Source organism: Prinia subflava, chromosome 25 (assembly GCF_021018805.1).
Source record: "Prinia subflava isolate CZ2003 ecotype Zambia chromosome 25, Cam_Psub_1.2, whole genome shotgun sequence".
NCBI lineage: Eukaryota > Metazoa > Chordata > Aves > Passeriformes > Cisticolidae > Prinia > Prinia subflava.
In genome coordinates, this window is record NC_086271.1 from 1,242,659 (window position 1) to 1,266,906 (window position 24,248).

Sequence of the window (24,248 nt, forward strand, 5' to 3'; positions counted from 1 at the left end):
AAGAAGAATAGGAACAAACACTTTATCTCATGACTCAGTGGTAGACACATCTGCAAAAGAAGAAGCAAGAAGGGTTACAGCCAGAACCACCAGAGCACATCCTGTTGTGTCTCAGGTCCCAATGTCAGCTCATTTTCCAGAACTGAAACATCCACTGCAGCATAAAAGCCTGACATTTGAATGCCCCATGACACGCATTCAGAAAAACAAAGTTCTGCTTAGTGCTTATTTGATAAGTCAGCATTTTTTCTGAATGTGTCATGGGGTGTCAATAGTCGTCATTGGTTTTGTCATGTCTCATGTTTGTTCCTGATGTGCTGCAATGGACAATACTTGAGAGAGTACTTGAGAGTACCTTGAGACATCACAAAAACAATGGTGGCTATCCAAAAAAAAAAAAAAGAGTTAAAAAAAAAAGAGTTAAAAAAAAAGAGTATTGCCCTGGTGAGCTTTCCATTGCATGGGCACACTCTGGGCTAGAAGTGTTTTCTTGCCTGCCTGCCAAGGACTGTATTTTGGTGTAAATCAACCCAATAGAGACAAATCTTCTTTCTCAGGCCCCAGTAACCCTCCCTCTCTCCCAGGAAGGACCCGCACACCTGTAACCACAGAGCAGCACCAGTAAAGCTCTGGCAGCACAGGACAGGGAGAGCAGCTGTGTTCACCCACATCAGCCTGAGCCCACCAGCTCCTGGCACCCCAGCACCTCCCAGGGGTGGTGTGACACCTCCTGCATCCCTGCTTCTGTGCCTCAGGGACCAAAATGTTTTTGTTGCCTCCTTTGTATCAAAGTGAGACACTGAAGTACCAGCACAGCTGTGAACTGAGATCCTCTGCACCGTCTTCTCTTTATTTATTCAGTACAGGGATATAGCATATGCTGTGTTACAAAATAAGCCATGAGACATTTACCAAAAGCAATTTCAAATAGCAAAAGCCTGAAAAGCAGCTGCAGAAAGCTAAGGCGAGAGCAAGTGGAACTCCTAGGGCTGTTCCCGCTGCCGCAGCTCGAGTGTCGGAGCTCTGGAGGAGGCAGACTTCCTTTTCCTGACAAGTTGCCTCCTCGCCCTTACACCAGAAGATAAAAATAGTCATATTTCTCAGGAGAAACAAAGCATGGCTGTTTGATCTCCCCTGGCACATGTGGGATAGGCCAGCCTGAAAGAAATATTCAGTGTCCTTCTGCCAGACCTGCCAGCTAGCTGGCTGGATGTCTAGAGCTCTGTGGCTCTTGCAGCTCTCTCCTCCTTCCCCTGCCCTACCTTTTACCCCAGAGGGGTCAGTGTACCCATGCAGACACAGCTGAGTGCCCTCAGCTCCTCAGCTGCCCTGTAGAGGCTGGTATGGACACCCCCAAGGCCCAGAGGAGAAAGCAGTGTCCAGCACGTGGAAGGTGATGCAGGAGCACTTGTCACAGTCCAGCTCCTCCCTTGGGGGTGCAGATCTCTCAGCAGCTCTCAGTCATCCCCTGATTGTACCTGAGGTGTTACCAGCAAAATCCAGAGACGCAGCCCCTCGCCCTCAGCAGGAGGCCCTGAGATGTAGACCCCTGACAATCCAGACAGTGCCACCAGCAATCCTGCTGGCTGGCAGCTTGTAAGGCTTTGTTTCACAAGCCAAATGAGACCAGACCTCTTCTAGGCAAAAAAAAATTGTCTGCATAGCCACACAGACTTACACTGAGAATGAAGGTTTGTTTCATTTGCCTAAAAGTCACAGAAAACTGAGTTGAAACTGTCCCTGAAGAGGCTGTGTAGCACATTCTCCTGGTCCTTGTCAGGACAGAGGCTTCACAGAATGTTGTCTCATCCACCCTTTGAAACCCCAGTGCTGGAGAACCTCTCCCAGAAATCTCTCTCAGTGTTTCATGAAAAAAAAATACTGACCCAACTCTCTCTTGCTGAAATTCAAGTCCACAGTTTCTTTTCTAAACACAGTGGAGAAAGGGAAAAGTTTATTCCTTTCCCATTTGTGTTTTTCCCACACAGGTGCTTCAAGGCTCTCACACGTCCTTTCAATATTTTCTTCTCTGCATTGTATGACACAAATCCTTTCAACTTCAGACAAATATTTAATTACATACAACCATTTTTTGGAGGCCGTGGTTTTGATGCTGAAGCCAGAGAGCTGTCCTAATGTAGAGCAGGAGATAAATCCCTGTGAGATCCATAGGTCCATGTAGTCTCAGTAGAGCTTTAGCTCCTTCTTAGTGAAAACCATCCAAAGGGCACAAAGACAGCAAGGTGCAGTGAAAACAAGCGAACCACAGAGAGGCACGGGTTTCAGGGCTCAGTGCTCCATGTCCTAACATGAAGACACCCGTAGAAAAACTGCCACAGGGATGAATGCCCATCACCTTGAGCCTCCTCCCCCGGGTCTCTTGGTCTCCATCCGATGCTCTCTCTCATTTTCCGCAGCGAAAGCCGCCTGTTCATAGCTGAGCGTTAGGCAGGGCCGGGCGGGAGGGGCTCTGGGAGCTTTCCCCAGCCAAGGTGGAGCAGAGCCCAGCATCCTCCTCCCGGGCCGTCTGCTCAGGGCCTTTCCCGGGGGGGGTTTGGAGTCCGTGGCTGCGTGCGGGGCCGTGGCAGGGGCCGCGGCTGCTGCTGCTGCTGCAGCTCCGGGGGCTGCGGGGGCAGCGGGCGCTGCTGCACCCGCAGCTGCTGCGGGGTGGGCTTGGACGGGCTCCGGGGCAGCTCCCGCATCGCCCTCTCACGGTCCGAGGGCAGCGCCGGCATCACCCGCTCCTCCTCTGCAACAACACGAGCACCCCGCGGTCAGACACCCACCGAGAGGCCAGAAACGCCGGGGAGACGTCCTTGGCCCAAGCAGGAAAAAGCCAAGTATTGGGGTTTAGTTTGCCACTCCCAGGTGATGCCTGCTGTCCCAGTGAACAGCAGAAATCACCTCTGCCTGCACCTCCCGGCCTAACGTGAAGGCTTCTGGCTGAGATCAAGGTACCTGGAGCATTTGGGGTAGCCCAAATCTGCCCCATCTCTTGGGGGAAGCAGCTCTTTCAAGGAGACCCCAGTAGACATTGATGGACACCTCCATCCTGAGCTGTTCTGTCCCCTGTTGGAGGCCACTGAAGGGAAAGTGAGATCTAACCCCAGGAAGCAACATCAAAGCACTCTGCCCTGCCACTGTCCGTGCTGGATTTCCAGACACCTGGAAGCCAGAGATCCCTTTTGCCAGCATTAATTTTCACACAGTTTGAAATTTTCAGTCATACCAACTGACTTCTGATCACTAACTCATCATTTCTGAAACATCACTCAACTTAGGGATTGAGGGATTTGCCTCTTGAGACACTGAGTTGGCCTTGAACACACAGCAAACTGTTTCAGAGGGGCTAGTCACCATGAAATAATCACTAAAACATTAGTTCTCATTTTCTCAGACTCATTTTCTTAATTCCTGGTGATTCTAGGCCCAAGAACTGAGGATATGCTGAAGCAGTGATCTGAACCACTCAAAAGAAAACAGCTATAATGTAAAATAAGACTCAGGTGGCTTTGCTCAAAGGACATATCAGAAAGTGAGAGTGGCAATGCCAGCTGCTCTACACAGATTCACCATATGCTAAAACCAGGTTATTGCTCATGTCAGGGCAGAGAGAATGCTCCTGACCACAGGGCTGCTGCCAGTGGGAAGCTCTAATATTTTAGGTGGCTGGATAGCAAAACAAACTATTTCCTAATTACAATACATTCTAAGTGGGTTTTTAGCTTATCAACTTTTACTATACAATACTATTAATGCTTTAAAACTATTTAAAATTACTTCTTGTGAGTCTTACTACAATATGTTTTTTATAGTTCTAATTTTCTAAAAGATCTAATCTATTTACAAAACTATCATTTAAAACTTGATTCTAGTTTTATTTTTTTCACAGTCATATCTATCTTATTCTAAAAATTTCTAAATCAACATTTTTATCTTACAGTTTATATACAAATACATACTATATAAACCTTCTATTAAGCTAAAAATCCTCTACAGATCCATTTCCCACACAAAGCCCCTTGAACACTTACCATAAACATGAAGCCTTTTTGCTTTTTTCCTTCTGATACAATAAATAAGACAAATCACAAAGATGACAAAGAAGACTGCACCTCCTGCTATGCTTAAGATGAGATAAAAGTCCATCTTGCCTAGTTAAGGGGATGAAAGAGGATGTTAGATGGAGAGAAATAACTTGCACAACATCTACTTAGAATTCTGTATTTTCTTCCATTGACTGTAAAAGCAGACCAGCAGACACCCCACCCTTTGCCTTTTCCCTGTACACAGCAGAAAGTTGCTGCACCTCATTTTGTTGAGAATTTTGATTGCTCCCTGATGGATTCAACTTCTGCAGAAAATTGAAACCAGAGCACTCGTGTGTGCCAGCTCTCTGTATTTAAATTGCCACTTGTTTTAGTGTTACACCAAGGTGTATTTTGCTTTTTCTGTGCCTATTTCTCCCAGATGAGTGGAAGAGGAACCCAGACAGATTCACGTAGAATTACACTTCCATGAAAAGCTGGCTGAGCTGAAGCCCTCCTGAAATGTTCCTTGCCTGTAAAGGTTAAAATTCAAGGTGATTTGCCTCAAATGCAGGACCAAGAGTTCACAGAGGGTAGCAGGGTTAGGAGGAGATCTGACTGCAAGATGAGGGATTTTTAATCTCCTATGGAGCTGGCAGAGTCCTGTCACTACAGAGAAAAGTTTGAGAGGTATTTAGTTTGGGTAGGAAGAGTAGTGCTCCGTGATTTTAGGGGGGGGTTGGTGTCTGAGAAATGCTGTCTTTGTACCTTAAAGATCATTGATATTTCTCTGTTAATGATGTGAGAAAAAAAAAAACAAACTCTCCGACCCCATTCACGCTGTGAGAAAAAGAGCTTTTCTTGAGGGTGAGAAAAAGTGACATCAAAGTTGCCTAGATGATGGCCAGTGTCTGCCCACAGCAGCAGTGCAGGCAGACCTGTGCTTGCCTGGCTTGTGTCCTGGCACGGGCAGCTTCAGCCAGCGTTTCCTCATCCACACAAAGTGTTTGGGATAGTTTGCCCTGTCTTAAACAGACCTGATCCAGCAGCACGCTTTCATGCCTGGCTCCAAAGTCCATGCCACATCCTACTCGCCCGTTCCCAATGCTAACATCAGTGGGACTGTGCAGTCCATCAGGTCAGGCAGCAGCACAAAAATACATTGCTTGGCTGGTTTTGAAATCAGGAGGATTATTCAAGAGGCCATCCTGTCCCTCAGCTCTTTGGCCTTCAGTCAGCCTCAGCAGACCTGGGAAGCTTTACTCCAGTAAAGCCTTTATGCCTTAAGGCTTGCTCCCTTCCTTCTCACACCATGGGCTGTCCTTCAGACTTGGACTTTCCATAAATTCACTGTGGCAGAAATAGGTAAAAATTGGAAATACTGAGCCAGCTCTTGTGAGCCCCTCCCAACTTTCCACCAGCTCCAACAGGAATCTAGAGTAAGAGGGAGATTCAAGCAGAGCACTCTTGGTTGGGTGGGATGAACCCAAGCCTGGCAAACTCAAGGACTTTTTCCCAGCACTGCACTGGAATTCTGAACTTTGAACTGAACACCACAGCCAGCATCATACCAGTGTGATCTGTCCTGTGTTTGTGCCTTAGCTTTCAAAACTTTTACGTGGGAGGATAGCACCTGTGATGACTTCTTTTGCCTACTGAATCATTTTCAGCATGACTCTGCCCGTTTAAAATGCAATCCTCTCAGTCTTTTTGTTGCATCTGTGGTTTAGAAAGATGAGGCTTCAACTGAATAGGAAAACCATGGAACATTTGAGCCGTGCTTATCTGACCCATGTAAGCCCAAAGCAAAATTCTCCATATCTTCCCTCCTGATTTCCTGGGCAAGCTGAAGAGTCCAAGCAGCTTATTTTTCCTCTCTCATGAGAACTCATCCACACCCATGGGTAGCAGGCAGCCACCACATTCATAGACATGATTACAGAGAGGAGAAAAACACAACATATTTCCCCACAGGAGATGGGGAGGAGCAAAATCCCTCCCACATCCCACTGCCCTCAGCTTGGCCACCCTGCCATTAGAGTAGGGATGCCTTAAGAGTAACAGTGGGGCTGGCAGCAGGGAGATGTGACACGGCTGGAGAATGCCAGGAAGAAAGCATGACTTGCATCCTGGCTGCCCCAGCAGCAGCAGATCCCCATAGCTGTGCTGGAATTGGGCTCACAGGACTGGGTACTCGGGATCTCTGTGCTCCTGGACCAGTCTTAAGACATGTGCAACTGCATCAGGCTTGTGCTCCACCCTAGCACATTCTGAGTAAAGAGATTTCTTACCTGAACACTTAATTTCTTTCTCAGCCATTTTTTCACTGACTTGGTTCTTAGCAACACATCTGAACGTCCCAGAACTCCACCCATGCCATTCCAGCATCGTACCATTCTTACGGATTTTTTTGCCATTGGGTTGAGTCAGTTCTATTAAAAATACTTCATCCTTAGCCTTCTCTTTTGCTTCATCCTTAGCCTTCTGTTTCACTTCACACTTGACAGACACACTTTTATTCCTGCATTCAGAGGTGAGATTTGGCTGAGGGACAGGTTCTGAAAAAGAAGGAAAGGGACAGGCACATCTGAGGGAGTGTCTCTTCTTGAAAGTCTCCATTATAAAGCAGAACAGAGAATTAACCCCAAATCACCAGCTAATGAGATCACAGAAGAACAAAGAGCAAATTAGACCTCTACTACAGAAGTAACAAGGCAATAATAAAGAACATGCAGTGCATCAGCCTACACAGTTGGCCCAGTAAAGCAGAGCTGCACACGAGGCAGGTGAAGGGAGGAAGCTGAGTCTTCAGGTGGATGGAAGGGACTCAGAGCCACAGCCCCCTCCTCCTCTGGGCCCTGTGTTTTGGTGCAAGTGAATCTCTCCTGTGCCCATCAGGAGAGATTTTCCCTAAAGAAGGAAAAGCTACAAAAAGCTCCTGATGGTATGTGCTCTGTGTGCTACCAACAGCACTCAGCAGGCACCACAGCCCAGCACGTGAGGCCATCAACCCAGAAAGGAGAACACGAAACAGACGCTTCAGCTCTCCATGAGGCTATGACAGACAAAACTGATTTCTGGCTCTCCTCACGCCCTGCAAACAACTTGCTCCCTTTTGGTTCCAGTTTCTCTGTCACTGGTGGCACTGAAAGAGACAGAAAAGCCTGCAGGGTTTTCCTCAAGTAAGGGCAGCTGGCAGGGACAGCAAATGGAAAATAATTATTTCTACCTTTAAGACCAGATTAACAAAAACATGCCAGGGCCAGCTCTAGTTACAGGCTGTGTAAGTAATAGAGATCATAAACTCTAAAGCAAACAAGGACTGCTCATAGCACATGCAGTCAAGGTTCACACCACAACATCTGCAGCCACCCTTTCCTTGTTAAGCTCACTCCTCCTCTGCAAACTGGAACCTGTTATTCAGGGAAACATCCCAGTGGGAAACATTAGAGTCCAGGTGCTGGTGATGGCATTGTGTGAGGATATCATTTGGACTATTTTATTTCTGACAACTGTTTGTCCAGCCCTAGTAACAAGGGGCCAGTCTGGCTGACAAATTGTTCTGGCACCCGACAGTTCCTACAGGACTTCCAAACCCGTGTGTCAGAGGTCTGCTGCACAGCAAAGGAAATGATGCAGCACACAGCTGGGCTGGGACATTAACCTTGACCTGAAATTAGGACACCTCAATGACAGCTCAGTGGCTTAAAACATGAGCAAGAGGCGTCAGGCCCTGGTGACTTCCTGAATCTGTTTACAGTAATAGCTCCCAGAGCAGTGAGACACCCTCAGTGCTCAGCACCCCGTTAGACACGGGGCCTCCCATTGCACAGAAACATTGCTGAAACCGTTCCAGCTCTCCCTGCTCCCTCAACAAGGCATCATTTCCACAATCCCAGCTGCTGCCCACAAACCCAAGATGTTGGCAAAGGTGCTCATGCTGGCTGAAGAAGGACAGAACAAAACTATCCCGTTACTGGGGGAAAAACCCATGCTGTCCTAGAGCAGCTATTAAGGAGCAGAATAGCCATTCCTGTCATCCCTACCCACCCCAAACCCTTGGGCTGCTACTGCTCCAATCTCTTGGGACAAGATGCAGCACAGGAGTGGAGGCTGCCCTCATGCTTTGAACCCAGGCAGCTGAAATTCCCCGGGTGTGTGCCTAAGTGTGCTTTGAACAGCACAGTCATCATTTTTGTTGTTTTATGCTATGCAAGGATAGGGTGCAGGAGCCTTCTTCCACTGCAAGTTGAATTCCTGTTGTGGTTTATCTCAGGGGAGATGACTGCTGGCTGTTTTGTATGTTAGAGCATAAATGGAGTGGGATTCCATGGCCTAAATGCAGGCATTTAGTGCCATCTGGACTCCTGAGCTCTCCTCAAGGGGCTGGCAACACAAGTTGCTCAGCATGCTGGACCAGTGGCCAGAGAACAAAAGTCATAACTCAGTGCCCATAAAATGGCACCAGAAATACCTGAAAGAGTGCATCAGCCACAGCTGTACCTTATAGGCTGCTGTGGTCCCATCAGAGGTTTCTGGAAGCAGGATGCTGCTGGGAGCCCAGTCCCCTGTCAGGGTCCATCCCCAGCTGAGAGTCCTGGCACCATTTGTGGTGCTGCAGCAGGGCTGGCCTCCCTCACCCTGGTGTCAGTGTGAACGTGCTCACAGCTCCTTTCTTGGGCACAGCTGGGAACCTGCTGGCTGACAAACAGGGCAGCCAGAGAGAAGCCAGGCACTTGAGGCCATCCACAGGAGCAAGGGAAGGGAGAAGAGAGGCAGAGTGCTGTCAGTGGCAGGAAGGAGAAGGAAGGTCCTACAGAAGGACTCCCACTCCTAATTGGAAAGGAGGGCACTGGGTAGGAAAGGCTGCGGGAGAGAACAGAGAGCACCAAACCCTGTTCAGCTGTGCTGGGAGTGGTATGGGAAAAGCAAAAACTCACCCTGAACGAAGAGCATTATGTTTTCTTCTACCTTCAGCTTCCCATCCTGCTGGTAAACCACCACGCTGTAGTCCCCACTGTCCTCCTTCCGCAGGCGCTGGATCTGCAGGCTCCCGTTGCGGAGGATGGCGCACCTGCACTGCTCCTTGTTCACAAAGTGCCTGCTGCTGGTGCCCTTCATCTGCACCAGCCTCTGCCTGTTTCGCAGCCATGTGGTGTCGTAGTTGCTCCCAGGAGCAGCGATGTTCAGCAGAGCTGTCTCGTTCACTGCCTTGTACAGCCAGCTGGTGCTGGAGCCTGGTGGGGGAAGCACAGCCGGCCCATCATTGTCCCCAGCAGCCACCCAAGGTTGTCATTTGCTGTGCCCCCTCCTCTTCCTGAGCTGCCTGAGCCTCTCTGCTTTACTGATGCCATCTTCTTCCCCTGCTCCAAAGCACTTCTTGATTGTTCATTAGATAAATGCCAGCGTCTGGTTTAATTCTGAGAGGGAAGGAAGCTAAGAGTCCAGCTTTCAAAAGCTGTATTTATACCCTGGCTGACCTACTTGCAGTGACTCTGGATGCCAAGATTCATGGCCTCCCATTCACTTTAACATGGATCTAGCCCTTCCTGAAAAGAAGGTCACTGCTGTGTTTTGCACATGGCACAGGCTGGTACCCAGAGTGCCCATCACTGCAGACAGCAAAAACAGCCACATCCCTGGACAGCAGAATCATTTCAGCAACCCCAGTGATAGCAATGATGATAATAGTAGCAGCCCATGTCAAGCTGTGAGTGAGTTTAAGGCACTGAACTGGAGGCACCCCCACAGCGGTGCCCTCTCCTCTCCCATCCCAGTTACTCTGCCCCACTGGAGTGCATCCACTTCATTTTTCTGTCACAGGGTCCTGATGGGGCAAGTAAGGCAGGAAGAAGCAGCTCCCAGCATCCTGTGAACTGAGGAGGTGCAGGAGTCATAACAAGAAAAGCAATTGCCAAAAAAAATCTTTTCCTTTGATTCCAGGTCCTTTCTCCATTACAGTTAAGAGTAGGAGCTTCCCAAAGGTGGTGTCAGGACTGGGAAGCACCTGAGCATGGGGCTGCCAAAGGGGATATTCAGAAAAGCCAAGGCTGCTGAACATCCCTCATGTTTCAGTGGGGATGATGCACTCCTGGAGCAGTGCCCGGGTGCTCTGCTTGCTCCCCTGCCTCACCCACCTTCTTTGCAGGCCCCATTTCTGGTGAGCCAGGACTTGGGAAACTTTCCTGGGAGGTCTTTTCAAAGGAGGCAGTGTCCCCACCCCCGTGGCAGGTGGACAAACCTGCAGGAGGAGGTCGAAATCTGCGTGCAAGTGTCAGGTGGGATAAGCTCGCTGACACCTGAACGCACGCGCCCAGAGCCACAGCTTATTCAGTTTGTCATTTTCTTGTGCTCATTCCTCCTCAATTTACAGAGTGAAGCCAGTCAGCAGGAGGAGATTTCCCTTCTCATCACCACACAGAGCTGATTCTGCTCTAATTTTAAAAGCACTTTAAGCAGTTTTCCCCCACAGAGAGAAAAACTGTGTTTATGCATATTTTTATTACAGCCCTTCATTCCTTGTATGTAGGATAATGATAAATGGCACCACCGAGGGGAAACAGAAATCCAGTGGCTATTTCATTAAACTAACAATATTAGAGATAATCAGAGAGCTAAAATAGTATGCCTCTGCAACGAGAACATTAATGCTGTAGTGCTTCTGGCAATTCACCACCTCCAAAGAGAGGTTGTTCTTTCAGCATTGCCTTTCTTGCAAGGTATTTGACAGATCTAATGAAATGTCCTGAAATAAAGCTATCAACTAAACAGCCTTGGAAGCAGCTATGCCCCACACCGATGACACTACACGTAATACCTCAATATTTGAATTCTGATACTTGTTTCTGCCCAGTCATGAACAAGTATTTAGAGCTAGTAATGGGATTTCTTTGCATAACAGACACTACTTATATTTTTCTCTCTGAAAGTAAAGGAAAAAAGTCATCTGAGTTTTCAAGGATAACTCAACGGCATCTCATCTCTGAACCAGAGACATCTCTAGACATCTCTAGATATTGATCTGATCTCCAGAGTCTTTCTAGTGGAAAGCTGAGTATCCCACACATACGATACTAAAAATCTGTTTAGCTAATGGAACAACATTTCTGATAAAAATGCCAACTCAAATGTGCTCCAAAGGGTAGAGAGGCTTTAACTGAGAGCCTACAGCTCACTCACAGTCACAAGAAAGAGTTAAAAGAAGCTCCCACAGTAATTTCAGAGAAGGAAGGAAGTCTCCGAAACAATTTTCCATTCAAGAGAATAATCCTTATTTCTGCTGAGGAAGATGTTTTATAGATTGCGTGCATAAAAAAAAGAGAATCCTTATTTAGCTATTAATTTTGTTTTGAAGGAAAAGAAAAGCATTAAACAGCCATATGTACAAACTTAGTGGAATGAAACAGAAGGAAAAAAAAAATTAAGAAGGCTTGTATTTTCTCCATCTCTTAAAACCTTCCCCAGTCTATGAGTTAACACCTTAATTAAGTTTTTAGATTAATATTTTAAAAAATAATTGCAACAATAATATGCAAAATATAAAAGATATATGCAGTTGCTTGCTGTTTTCACCTCTTAGACTTCAGCTCCACTGAAGAAACTGAAATATATCACTCTGTTAATATTTATGGAGGAATATAAATTGCGCTTTCAAAAGATTTGCACATCTTTGATAAGAAAAGGAAATTACATGCGATAATGCACAGTGAACTGGATCTCTAATGTAGTACAAGCTACCTCGAGGGCAGAAAGCAAACTGCATGCTGACATTTCTCATTATACATGTGTCAAATTAAGGCTCATTAACTTAAAACCAAAACTCTTTACAGCTTATTATTATAACTGGAATAGGAAACTCAGGTCCTGCCCTCCCCCTGGCTGAAAATTAAATCAAATAATAACAGCAATAACCCAGATGTCTTCACTCATTGGAAAAGTGGAACAAGTTTCTTATCAGTAGCAGCCCACCAAGTTGTAAATGCTTTAAAATGCGATTTTAACATCAGCCCAAAAGAGCAAAAAAGGGTAAGAAAAACTCACATTTTACACTGGGAAATAAAAGCAGCAACCACTTGAGTAGGAAAAGCCTCCTAAAGTTCATTTTCAAGGTCAAAAAACCTCCAGTGTTGCCTTGCCTAGAGATAGCTGCTGGCAGGTGAAAGGGTTTTCTGCTGTGAGCAAGCAGCGATGGGGCATTTCGGCACAGCCTTTGTGCCCTCCTCCTCCTCTGCTCCAGCACTTCTCATTTCTAGCAGAGGCGGAAATAAGTCTCAACAGGGCGTTTTGTCTGCATGGAGACAGCATGGAGACACAAAGAAAATGGGGACTAAAATGCAGGAATGCCCTGGAGGTCTGTCCAGCCAGCTGGAGGGCCAGATGGGGCCCTTGTGCTTCTCAATGCTCACCTGAAGAGCTCAGCTGCAGCATCCACATGCCACCACCCTAGTGGGAGGGATGCAGTTTTTGGGTGGGGGGAGTGATGGGAATCCAAATTCTCCCCCACAGCCTCGGCAGCAGCAAGGGAAGAGCAAGCCCAGGACCCCCAGGGAGGAGCAGATGGCTGTTGGACCGCGCTTGGAAAGGAGACACCCTTCCCTTGGAAACCACCAGGACCAGCTCTGCATCAACATCTGGGGCACGAGGGGCTGGCCAGAGCCACAAACACTCCCTGCAGGCAGGGCCAGCCACCTGAGCAAGCTGTGAGAGGCATGAGCATGGAAGGAGGTGAGCACAATGCCTTGATCTAGCCAAAAACCAGCCCTGAAGCTGGCTGGTGTGGGAAAGACAGCGAGGAAAGAAGCAGTGAGGAGGCACGGGAGATAGGTCCAAAAACATGTGAGAAGCTAATAAAGTCTTTATTCCTGATTCCAACAGGAGACAGATGGAGTGGTGAGGGTTTTGAATCTTATCCTCACCAGCACAATTCCTCTGCTACACTAGCCACTGAAATCTTCCAGCTTTTTGTCACAGACATAGGCCAGGAAAGAAGACAGAAGAAAATCTTTGGCACTAGAAATGCACAGTATTAGATAAATCTTCCTTGTTCATTCGTGTCATTCCTCTACCTTGAAGTTAAAGGAAGGTCTTGTAAAACACCTCCCCTTCTCCAGTTTAATCATTTTTTACTGGTACTAATGAGGCAAAAAACACTCCTTGCAGGAAAACCTAGTTTTTCTTCCTTCTTTCTGCTTTTGTTCCCTTACAAAGAACACACAAAGGAGGCACACACAAAAGGAGAGAGGAAGCAACAGCAGCAAGACCACATTTCTGTTCCTGACCTCCACCCTCTGTGGCAAGAAACAAGCTGAGGGCAGGGGCTGCCATGCTCAGGTATCTCCTCAGCCAAGCAAACAGCGTCAAACCCCTGGACACATCTGCTTCCAGCCTGAGCACCTAAAGAAATTTGGGCAAAGGCAGCAACCCTGACTTCTCCTTGGTTTTTTGGAAGTTTCTTGCTGGGTCCATCAAGCAGAGTGGAGGCAAGCCCAGCATGCTGAAACCACTGTGCATGCTCTGCTCAAATTTGTCTCCCTTCTTCTTCAGGGGCAGATCCCCCAAAGCCCCTGTCTGCTTCCAGGGCAGCCCTGCACGTTGTCTGTTGGCACATTCACCCTGCCAGGACCCTGGGGCGGGGATTGTCCATGGTGCAAATGAAATGCAAACAGAAAGAGGTCTGTGTGTGTGAACATGAGACAAAGAAGGCAGGTGAAGCTCCACAGTGGTAGAAGCAAGTGTAAAAGAATTCCCTGTGTTCATGATGAAGGCCACAACTTCCAGGTAATCAGTTTGGTGTGCCCACGTGCCACACACAGTCTTGTAAACTCACAGTGGAAGTGAGTTAGAACAAAAGCCCCAGTGGCCCAGCAAACCAGCTCACCAAACATCCTGGTTTCCGTAGGAGCAAGAAGTAGGCAGGAGCAAGAAACCACTCCTAAAGGATGGGAAAGGTCTACTCAAAAATGAGCTTACTGTGAGCAGGGAAGGAGCACTTGAGAGAAGTGAGGGCTCAATGGCAGAGGCCCAGTGGTCACTGGACATCACAGAAGTGACCTTGGGCCTTGGTATTCCTGAGTACTTGGTGCATGTGCACAAAAACCACTCGCAAGATTTTGAGTAACAGAAGCCAAAAGCACAGCCAAGCCTGCAAAGAGGCACATCACTCACCTGCAGCAAGGATTCCCCATAAGATCCTGGCACACGCATGGTCTGTCCCAAAAGCAGCCCCTTTTCTAACCAGCCTCAGAAACCTCCTGCACCATCAGACCCAGCTGGAAAAAGACAAAGCAGCTCATGTCTCTAAGATCAGTCTTCCTGCCAGATGACAAGTGGGGAAATGTCAATATTCTGCCAACTTTACCCTTCCTCTCTCAAGGAGCAAGACAACATCTTGCTGCAGTCCTGACTGGGATTGATCCCCATTTTAGAAGAAGGAAGGGATTTTTTGGATGTTACTTGGAAGGAAGCACTCTAAGTGGTTGCACTGAGGTCTCTGTTTTCCCTTCAAGGGGAGCCCCAAGGGAAGGCATTGAGGAGAAGGTGCCTGAAGGTTTCTTTGGACAGCACAGCAACTCTGGGCTGCTGCCACAGAGAAACTCTAGAAGCCAGCGTGTACCTTCAGAGGTGTGGCACGGGATAAACATCCTGAAAACAGCTACAGCAGAGAGCACCGTGGCAGGGCAGCCCCTGCACCAGCCAGAAATGCCCTCCAAGGCAGAGGGAGTGGCACAGAGAGCTGTGAGTGGCCACAGCCCAGACACCAGCCCAAGCTGTGCTGGCAGGACAAGACGAGCTGCAGATAACAGTGCTCTCACATGCTTCTCCTCACTGCAGACACCCTCCCTCCTCACACAGGAAGTAACACCACTGGATTAAACAAAACCAGCTAGAAAACCTGGGCAATGACAGAAAAGCAGATGTCTCCCAGCATGGTGCTGCTGGGCCTGGTTCAGTTAGACCTGACCTTAGCATCAAGCTAAGGATGCTTGAGCCCTATTTAGCCCATTGCATTGCTACACATCCCCACTTGTGACACACAGGAGAGCAGAGGGCTGAGCACAGCCACCACAATGGGCTGTGTCTGGGCACATCTTTGCTCTCTCTCTCTCTGGGGCATTGTTTTCACTGCAGAAGCCACAAGGCGCTGTGCTCGTACATTTGCTTTTGTGGCTTGCTCTTTGCTTTACACATCTGCTCTTTGTAAGACAGTGCACAGTTTCCTCACAGGGAATGTAAGTATCACACTCAACATTTCCTTGTAAAGGTGACAGAGTCCCCCACATCTGAAGGCAACATCTCAAGAGACAATATGCAGCTGTTCCCAGCTCTGAGTTCTCAACTTAGTGATGAGCCAATAAACATTCATGCCTGAGGCTTATTAAAAGAAAAAAAAAAAAAAAGGAAAAAAGATTGTTATAAAAAATACTGCTATTTGATCTACTAGAAAAGGAAGACTACAAAAAGTAGATTGCAGCCCATCTGATAGTTTGTACCATCTCCTCTGGTATGCAACTTAGGTTGTAGTAAGTGGTATTTGCATGTGAGTCAGACATCCTGCACTGAGCATCACCCAGGACCTTCACACCTCTAAATTCCTCACCAGGCCTTTGATGAGGCACAGTGTGTGAGGAGAAGAGCAAATGTTATTTTAATTGGAATGTCAGATGGGTAATATGTGGAGGGGAAGCTTTGGGGAAGGGTCACTTTACTCTTGGGAGCTCTCTTGGGCTTGCCCCCTGCGTTGCCCTGGATGGCAGCTAAGGGCTTCCTGACGGCACATTCCCCTTTACTGCAGCTTTTTACAAAGCACGAGGAGTTGTGGGCAGTGGCTGGAGCAAGGAAGAAGCAAAGTCAGCCCTAGAAAGGGGCGTTGCCCTGCACTATGGAATGCCAAGGAACTGCTGGCTCCCACATAGTGTTTCAGACATTTGGTTGATGAAGGACACATTCTGCCTCCTCTTCACTTCTGCCTCACACAGGGCCAGGAAAAGAAAAACTCCAGCTTGAATAAAGTGGTGGAAATACGAAGATCAATAACTCAAGATAGAGCTTTAGCCAAGGGTTTGGCAGGGATGCTGACTCAGTGCCTCAGAGCTGACTGAGAGCCCTGAGTTGTCTGTACACCATGGAAATCTTCCAGAAATAGTGACACACACACATACACACACACACACACACACTGCTGATACTGAAATAGTTGTCTGCCCAAACTTTTTTATCCTTCTCTCATGAAAAGTAAATTAATGTTTTCAAACCATGAATCATGCAGAAAAGTCCTCAGCTGATTGTTTAGAGGCAGTTCTTCTGTGATGTCCATAATCCCATACAGAGTCATAGAACATTCTGAGATGGAAGGGGTCCACAAAGATCACCAAGTTCACCTCCTGTTCCTGCATAGGACAGCCCCAAGAATCACACCCTGAACCTAAAAGTATTGTCCAGACAATTCTTCAGCTCAGACAGACTTGGAGCTGTGACCACTTGCCTGGTGAGCCCATTCCAGTGCCCCAAAAGCCGCTGGGAGAAGGGCCTTTCCTGATATCTAACCTAACCCCCACCCCAACACAACTGCATGCCGTTAAACCTTTAGCCCCAGGTGTTCCCTCTCAGACACATTTTCTTCTTTCCCAGCTGTAAGCATGTTTCAACAGCCAAACCTCACCAAAAAACACCCTTTATTTCTGGTCTGAGGGAACATAACCCCCCTAGACCAGGCAGTCTGTGGTTCACAGCAGCGACTGAGGCTGGAGCAGATGGCAGCATCCCATCAGTTATTCCTGCAGATGGTGCCTTTCAGTCTTGCTGATGGTTTCCATCATCTGTAATGGCCCTAGATTTAGGACCTAACATTCAGCATCTTGTTCCAGTAAATTCAGTGACATTACTACTGCTGCAAAAGGCATTGGCTTGCTGGCACGCTGCAATCAATCTGTCTTATACAAGAAGCCAGATAAATGACCATAAAAGCCTCCTCTAGTCTTGGCAGTGGTAAATACACAAAGACTTGTATTAACTACAATGTGCCCCTTCATCATGAGAGAGTGGATGGACTAGCTACCCAAGAAGGAAAACAGAAAAACAGCTGCTCCCAGAAATATATCCAGGAAAGACGAGTTGCTGCTACCATCTAAGTAATCTTTTGAACAAGATCTGACACTCCCCAGAAACCATCAGCTTAATAAATGCACATATACCTGATGTTTTGTACAGTGTTTTATTCTCCTGCAGTATTATAAATTCAGAGAGGAGTGAGGGACAGTTGGAAATGGGCAGGTGGGAGGTTGAGAAGTGATGCAGGAGGCCAAGCACAAACAATTGGATAATCTATTTATTCCTAGGAGTGGCTCTGAATGGCTTTTATATTGTTCCCACAGACAAAAGAAAATCTTCAAATGCAAGACACTGTTGGTATTTTTCCTACTAGTTCAGCCCCTGGGGGTCATGTATGTGGGCATAAAATGTCCCTCCTCCTAGAAGACCTTGCCTAAGCCTCTGTGAAGCATCACTGTGGATCCTAAAAGTGTGTGTCGTTTATTTATTAGACAGGGACCAAAAAAAAAAAAAAAAAACGAGGTCTGGCTCTCATTACTGGGAAATTAAGATGTAAATTTCTCAGAAACATCTGAATGACCTGTCAGCACAGTCTTGCTGCTGTTCTCTGAAGTGAGAAAAAGTGCCCTGGTGTTTTTCACACCACTTGTACAGATGCTCTTTGCACCATGTATATCTAGGGCCATGAAATCCAGTGAAAATTCAAGTCCTTCCCTCTCAGTGCAGATCCTGACTTAGCAGCTCAGTTTCTCCTGCTTCTTCTCTGCTCCTACAAGTTTCCTGTGCCATGTGAAGGTGGCTTTAGCCTCTCTGATGTTTGTCTGTTCCTACATTTAAATGCATCCCCTCACCTAGTCCTGCCAGAGTGGCAGAATGGGCTCAGCTCTGGGGCCAGCACCCCACATCTGCACACCAGTGCTGGCACAGAGCTTTTTCCACAGCAAAGAAAAGCACAGGCACAAAGTTGCCCATCTTCCTGACCATTTACATTCCACAGCTGCTGCTGCCTGCCAGGAAGAGTAACGGCCAAGGTGCTGTGTCATTGCATTTCTGAGAGTTTCTGCTTTTTAAGATCTCAGTAAGGCAGGTGCAGGGTGTGCTGTGTGATGCAGGTGAGCACAGGAGCATCAATGGCAATTTGTGCTTGTCACAGTTGTGGCTTTTTTCACCAGGGCAGTACTTGCAGCCCAGCTCCTTCTGTTACATCCTGGCAGTCCGATGGTCTTGCCGTTCTTTTCAGCCATCCCTTTACGTTGCCATCATGGAAGAGCAGCTCTTTTGTTAATTACAGGTGTCTCGGGTTCCCTACATGCACGGCTTTCAGCAGCTCAGTGAAAATTTGCTGAACTTCAGCGGGCACTTTGCAGAGCAGGAAGTTTGCAGAGCAGCCTTGATGGAAAGTTACTGTGCATGCCTGGTGCCCTCACAGGTAGGAGGCACTGGGTTAGAACCACAGCTGCCATGGTTATTTGTTTTGTATTTATATTCCTCTAAGCTCTTCAGCATCAGTAATGCAGTATAAAAACAGGCATCTACTTTCCTCTTATGCTGAGGCTGTTTAACCATTGGGACTTTTTAAGATAGGTGAGATAAAACTCATGGCACTGTTGACTCCTCCTGATTGTCTCTCCAGCAAAGAAGAGCCTTTTCATCTCCATTTGGTTCTCCAGAGAAAGCTATAAACAGATCTTTGTATTGGCCAAATAACAAAGCTTTAAACACTCAACAAAAGGCAGGGATACAAAGCTCCTTATCAGACACTAAACCATCTGAAGGAAAAAAGTCCCAAGCTTTCTTGACAGCTGGGCAGAAATGTGTACAAAGAGCTGCACAGCTTTCACCGTGCTCTGCCATGGCAGCAAGAGGAATCCTGACCCAACCTTGCACAGAAAGGAGAGAGAGCTGGCACATTCTTACCTGTACCCAGGGTACCTAAAAAGCTGTCTGGAGTCCTGCCTTTTCATCTCCTATCTCATCTAGCAAAACCTATTCCAGAAAGTGACATCAAGATAAAAATGCTGGAAAGGATTTGCTAGAATGAGGAGGCGGAGGAAGAAGAAAGGTTATTTCCTGTTTGCTGCTATCAGATTTGGGGTTACCCCCCCACTTCTTGGGCTTACCAAAATTAGCACAGCACATTCCCGGCAAATGGCTCAGGGGAAAGACAGAGAGGAGACCCTGCAGCCCCAGACAAAGTGGGCTGAGGGGCTCAGTGGGGCTGTGATCTACCACAGGCAGAGGAGTGCATCTGTCTGGGGAACACCATCCATGACAAATGCCAGGGAGAGTAAGCGTGAGGAGAAAGCAACAGCAGCTGCAGCTTCCTGGAGAAAAACATTTTATACTGCCCAAAGAGTTTGCAGGATGATGGAGGAGAGACCTTGCCCGAGACCCCTGCAGTCTCCCCATCTACTTAAGGGAAGAAAAAGCATCTCTGTCTGCCATTATTCACCACCATGTCTGTAGCCTCAGTCATTAAACCCATGCCCTTTCTTCCCTTTGGGTCCTGCACAGCAGTCACTGAATTTGAGCAACACAAACTCTTAGTGCTCTTTGCTTCACGTCATGCCTTCAATGTCACTACTGAAATTCTGTTCACACAGACAAAAACGCCATCACAAGTTCTTTTTCTTTCTTTCTTTCTGTTTGTTTGTTTGAAGATATCTTGTTACATGATTTTTCAGAATCAAAAAAAGAAAAGCTTTTAAAACTGCTTCGCTCCTTAGTTTAGGGAAAATATGTTTTGCCCTCAAAGAGGCAGTTGTATAAACCAAAGATGAGACAGCAATGCTGGCTGGAGGATAGGCACCCAGCTGTATTTCTTCATTCCATTTGCATATGATATGGGAGTAGACAATAATTCTCTCCAACATACTGCATTTGCAATTCCAAAGGATTTGCTGAAAACTGCCTCCAAGTAATTCTTGTCTGTAATACATCTACTTTCTGTAGTGTTAGGCAATACTAAAACTATCAGTAGCCATCATCAGTTTCAAAAATTCTGCGTAGAATTTCCAACAGTAACTCTATTTATATGCGCTATAAAACACACACTTTAGACTACAGCCCTGTTCAGTGTTTTATCATGGATATTGGCTAAGATTGACATGGAATATGCTAACTGGACAAATAGATCCATCTAAAGATCAGCTGGCATTGGCCACCTGTATTTTCTACCTCTGCAGATGGGAACTTTCCTTACATTACTGTTTGGCACAATGAGCAGGCTACAGCTGTGCCAGCTACATGAACTTGCAAGAGTAATGAATGATTTTATGAAGTCAGGTTCCTGCTGACCTTGGGGCTGATGGGAGAGTGGGGGAACCTCTGCTGCTTGGGGCTGGAATCCCACCTCAGGCAGGAAATATCTTCATGAAGGTGACAACGATGCCATCAGCACTCACAGGCAGAAAGATTGTTGCACTTCCCAGTGGTCCTGCACAGCCCAAAGAAATCTGCTAACTGACCACACCAAAGTTAAATTAATCTTTATATGATTAATACAACACTTGCCAGCAAGGACATGCAGGGGTAGGGCATAGGGCAAAGGCTTCAAACTGAAAGAGAGTAAGTTTAGATTGGGTATCAAGGAGAAATTCTTTTCTGTCAGGGTGGTGAGGCAGAGGTGGCCCAGGGAAGCTGTGGCTGCCCCACCCCTGAAAATGTTCAAGGCCAGGTTGGACCAGGATCTGAGCGGCCTGGGCTAGTGGAAGGTGTCCCTGCCCACAGGAGGGGCTAGAATTAAATGAACTTTAAGATCCCTTCCAACCCAAACCTTTCTGTGATTCTGTGATTTGCTTGCTGGAAAAGTATAATACTTAGAAGGGCTTAGGGCCTTCTAGGTTCTCAGTAAAGACAGCCCTGCTGTCTCCAGCCACATCCTCTGCCCGAGGAGATGAGTCATGCAATCTTCCAGAAAGGAAACGCAACATTTACTCTGAACAAAACCAGTGCAGGACACAGGGGTTGTCGGAAGTCCCAGGCACTGAACAGCCTGGCAGAAGGCACAAACAGCATCCAAGTACTAACCCAAGCTTCTGCAATGACACACCACGGAATTCTGCTTTCAACTCAGACAGAAATGGGTGCTGCTGCTGTTCTTGCCCACTTCTGTTACCAGCTCTGTGTGTTCACCTGTGGAAATCTGTGGGGCATCTCACTCCTGCCTGTCTTGTGATAATAATACCAGTTTGAATTCTACAGCACCACCAGAATTTGCTGTTTCATTTAAGAAATGGCTTTAGAGATGTCTCTCTGTGACACTGCCTACTACAGGTTCATTACACATGAATCTCTTGTTTGCTTGTTTTGAAATGAGCTGCAATAATTCATAAAAGGTGACATGAACTTACCACGTACATGCCTAAAATCTAGAGGGTTTTTTCCTACTACACAGAGATTTCTATCAGAAGTTCATACAACCACTGTTTGCACGTCTCTTCAGTAAAACAGATGTTTGATTTTCTATTGTAAACTGACCATTATCAGTTTTCTCTCTCTGCTCTCAGACTCACCAGCTTCTACTCTTGTTTCTGTAGAGCTGAGGGTGACAGGGAGGGCTGGTCCTGCAGCTGCCCATGAACTGCTGGCTCTGGTGTCTCTGCTCCTGTGCTGGGCTCTGAGACACAACCACTGGGACACCAGGCACAGCAGCCTGTGGTAGAGGTTGAGAAACAAAGTTCTGTTTCATTACTGGGATGTGGGAGCTTTTCTGACATGATAGTTTTGTGGGGATGATCTCATCCTGAATGCTAAAAGAAATCTTAAGGGATCCTTCTATTTTCTCTGCTCTCCATTCTACAACACATTTCTTGCTTGCTTTTGCTTTCACTTTGATCTTAAGTCAAATAAGTTCATTCTCTGCTCTCCTTTTATATTCATAAACTGAATTAATTACATGATGAAAAGATTACACTTTGCATTTCATGTCAGTTGTTGCTTGGCACATGCCACAAGCAAACTCCTCTCTTCCCACCATGAAAGATTGACATGGATACAAATCTAAACCTCTGTCCTGTACAATGCTACAAACCACAGGTGGTTTGTCTCAGCTGGGAGGATATCACACCCCAAAACATCCACATTTCCCACAGAGCAGAGCTCCCCTCATCCTGCCAGCACTTGATTAGCACCAGAAGCCCCAAAGAGGCAGCACAAGCATCTCTGTTCCTGGTCAAATTCCTGATAGCACCGCCCACATCCTGTTCTTCTGTCAGACCCAGGCTGGAAAGTGTCCCTGGTCTTTCCTGGGAGATGCAGCACCAGGGTCAGACTGGAAAACCCCAGGAAATTCAGGCAGATGGCTCTTTGGGGAGCTGGGTTCATAGACTGCAGGGCAGGATCCTCCATGCCCAGTCACACCAGTGTTCCAGGGATCAACCTGTTGGGTAAACCCAGGGGTTTGATAGGATCATATCAGGACATTGCTTTTACCCACAATCTGGGCCCACTTGTCTGGGGGGGAGAACGAGCCACCTCCTCCTTGCAGAAGGTGCTGTGCAGTCCAGTGTCCTCTCTCACAGCTAAGGGGGCTTAGGTGTCACAGGAAAATACAGGTGGATAAAGATGGGTGAAACCAGACCATCACCCTGCATCCCTGCACCTCACAGGTCAGGCAGGCACCAGGGCAGGGCTTGGAGAGCTGCTGGTGCACACGGATGTATTTGCACATTAACACACCCATTCCAACAGGGACAGGCTTTGTCCCCTACAGCCTCTCCTGGGGTGACTTACAGATGAATGTCCTCGTGATCTCTGTGCCCTGGACCACCCAGGTCGGCTCTAGTCAGCACTAACTTATCACCTTTCCTTTATTTGGCTGTGTATAAATTTGAAAATAAGCCTGTACTTCCTGTAAAAACCAGAAAGAGACAATTATTAAATGAAAAAACTTAAAGAGTTCCAAAACAAGGTAGAAAACAGATCTTTTTATTTGGAACAAAATGAATCACAGGGGAAAAGTAAAAGAAAAAAAGGCACCAAAAAAAGAACAATAGCTAGGCACAAACACATACGGTTAAAGGAAGAGCACAGGCTGTATCACTTCTCTCCTGACCTCACAGTAACAGAAATTTCTACCCTGTTGCTGAATGGCACTTTCAGAGGTAAAGGACAGAAAACCAACCATGGTTCAATCTGTCTCACAAAGACCTCTCATATCTCTACGGGAAAAATCCTTCCAGCACTGGGATCATATTAGTGGTGGTGTTCACAGCTGCTGGGCACCCCCAGCCCTCCCAGAGCTGGCAGCAGGAAGGCAGCACTAGGATAAGCTAGAGCTGGGATGCCCCAGCCCAGCAGCAAAGGGCTGGCCCAGCTGTCTCACCCGCAGCACTGAAACACTGCCATCCTCTCCAGTGCAGCTCAGAGCACTGTTCAGCCTTTGAAGCATGTGCTGGAGTCGACTGTCCCCTCCTGCCCCTGCCAGAAAGTGCAGAAGTGAAGCAATGCTGACCATGTCCCCCATTTTGGTGACACTGGTCCCGGTGACATTCACCCAGCACGGCTCCTTCTGCACTGCCACCCCAAGCACTCCGTGTCACCTTTCTGCCACTCAACTCACAGCCTCTGAGGAATGTTTATACTGAAAAGAGTTAGAACAGCACCGTAAGGAAAAGAACTATCACCTCCCTCTTACCGTGGAGAATCTGGTTCCTAGGGCAGACAGGCTGGATCACCAACACAGCACACAAGATCCAAACATCTTCTAAAGAGAGTCACAGGACAAGGAGCAACGAGAATGATCACCCGTGGCTGGGTGTCACTGATGCAGAGCCTTGGCACGTACACAGGGATGGGGGACTCCCAGGTAAGCGTGCAGCCATCCCACCAGCTCCCTGGCCTGGGAGAGAAGCCTTCAGTTCAATTTGGATTCTGCTGGGGTGCTCGCAGTTCCCATTGGATGGTATTCACCAAGCATATCTTAAATCCATTTCCAAGGAATTCACAGTGTCAGCACAATATAAAACAGGGATGATATTACAAGGGAGGGGAGGAATGCAGTACACACCTCCTCATCCCTTGTGATCCCAGTCTGTACCATCTCTGTTTTTACTACCATACCTTTCTACCCCAGCAGGCCAATTTAACCCTAACAACCAATTTAACACCTGACTCTGACTACCAAAATTGCCTTATACAGAAAATACTCTTGCTCTGACAGCACATCTTGCA

The 24,248-nt window shown here is 47.2% G+C and overlaps 1 protein-coding gene across 2 annotated transcripts; it reads right to left on the reverse strand.

Annotated features, from left to right (window-relative positions):
- Positions 1-824: 824 nt before the first annotated feature.
- On the reverse strand, positions 825-24,247 carry CD2 (CD2 molecule). Of its 2 annotated transcripts, none has more exons than XM_063419350.1 (5): positions 23,713-24,247; positions 8,969-9,265; positions 6,320-6,586; positions 4,035-4,154; positions 825-2,749 (listed from the first exon to the last, which is right to left on the reverse strand). In XM_063419350.1, exons 2-5 carry the CDS (start codon positions 9,147-9,149, stop codon positions 2,532-2,534), a joined length of 786 nt encoding a protein of 261 aa, XP_063275420.1. In that variant the 5' UTR covers positions 9,150-9,265; positions 23,713-24,247; the 3' UTR covers positions 825-2,531. The 2 variants fall into 2 exon arrangements, with proteins under 2 accessions (XP_063275420.1, XP_063275419.1); XM_063419349.1 differs by lacking the exon at positions 23,713-24,247 and adding an exon at positions 12,069-12,251.
- Between the last annotated feature and the right edge of the window lies 1 nt (position 24,248).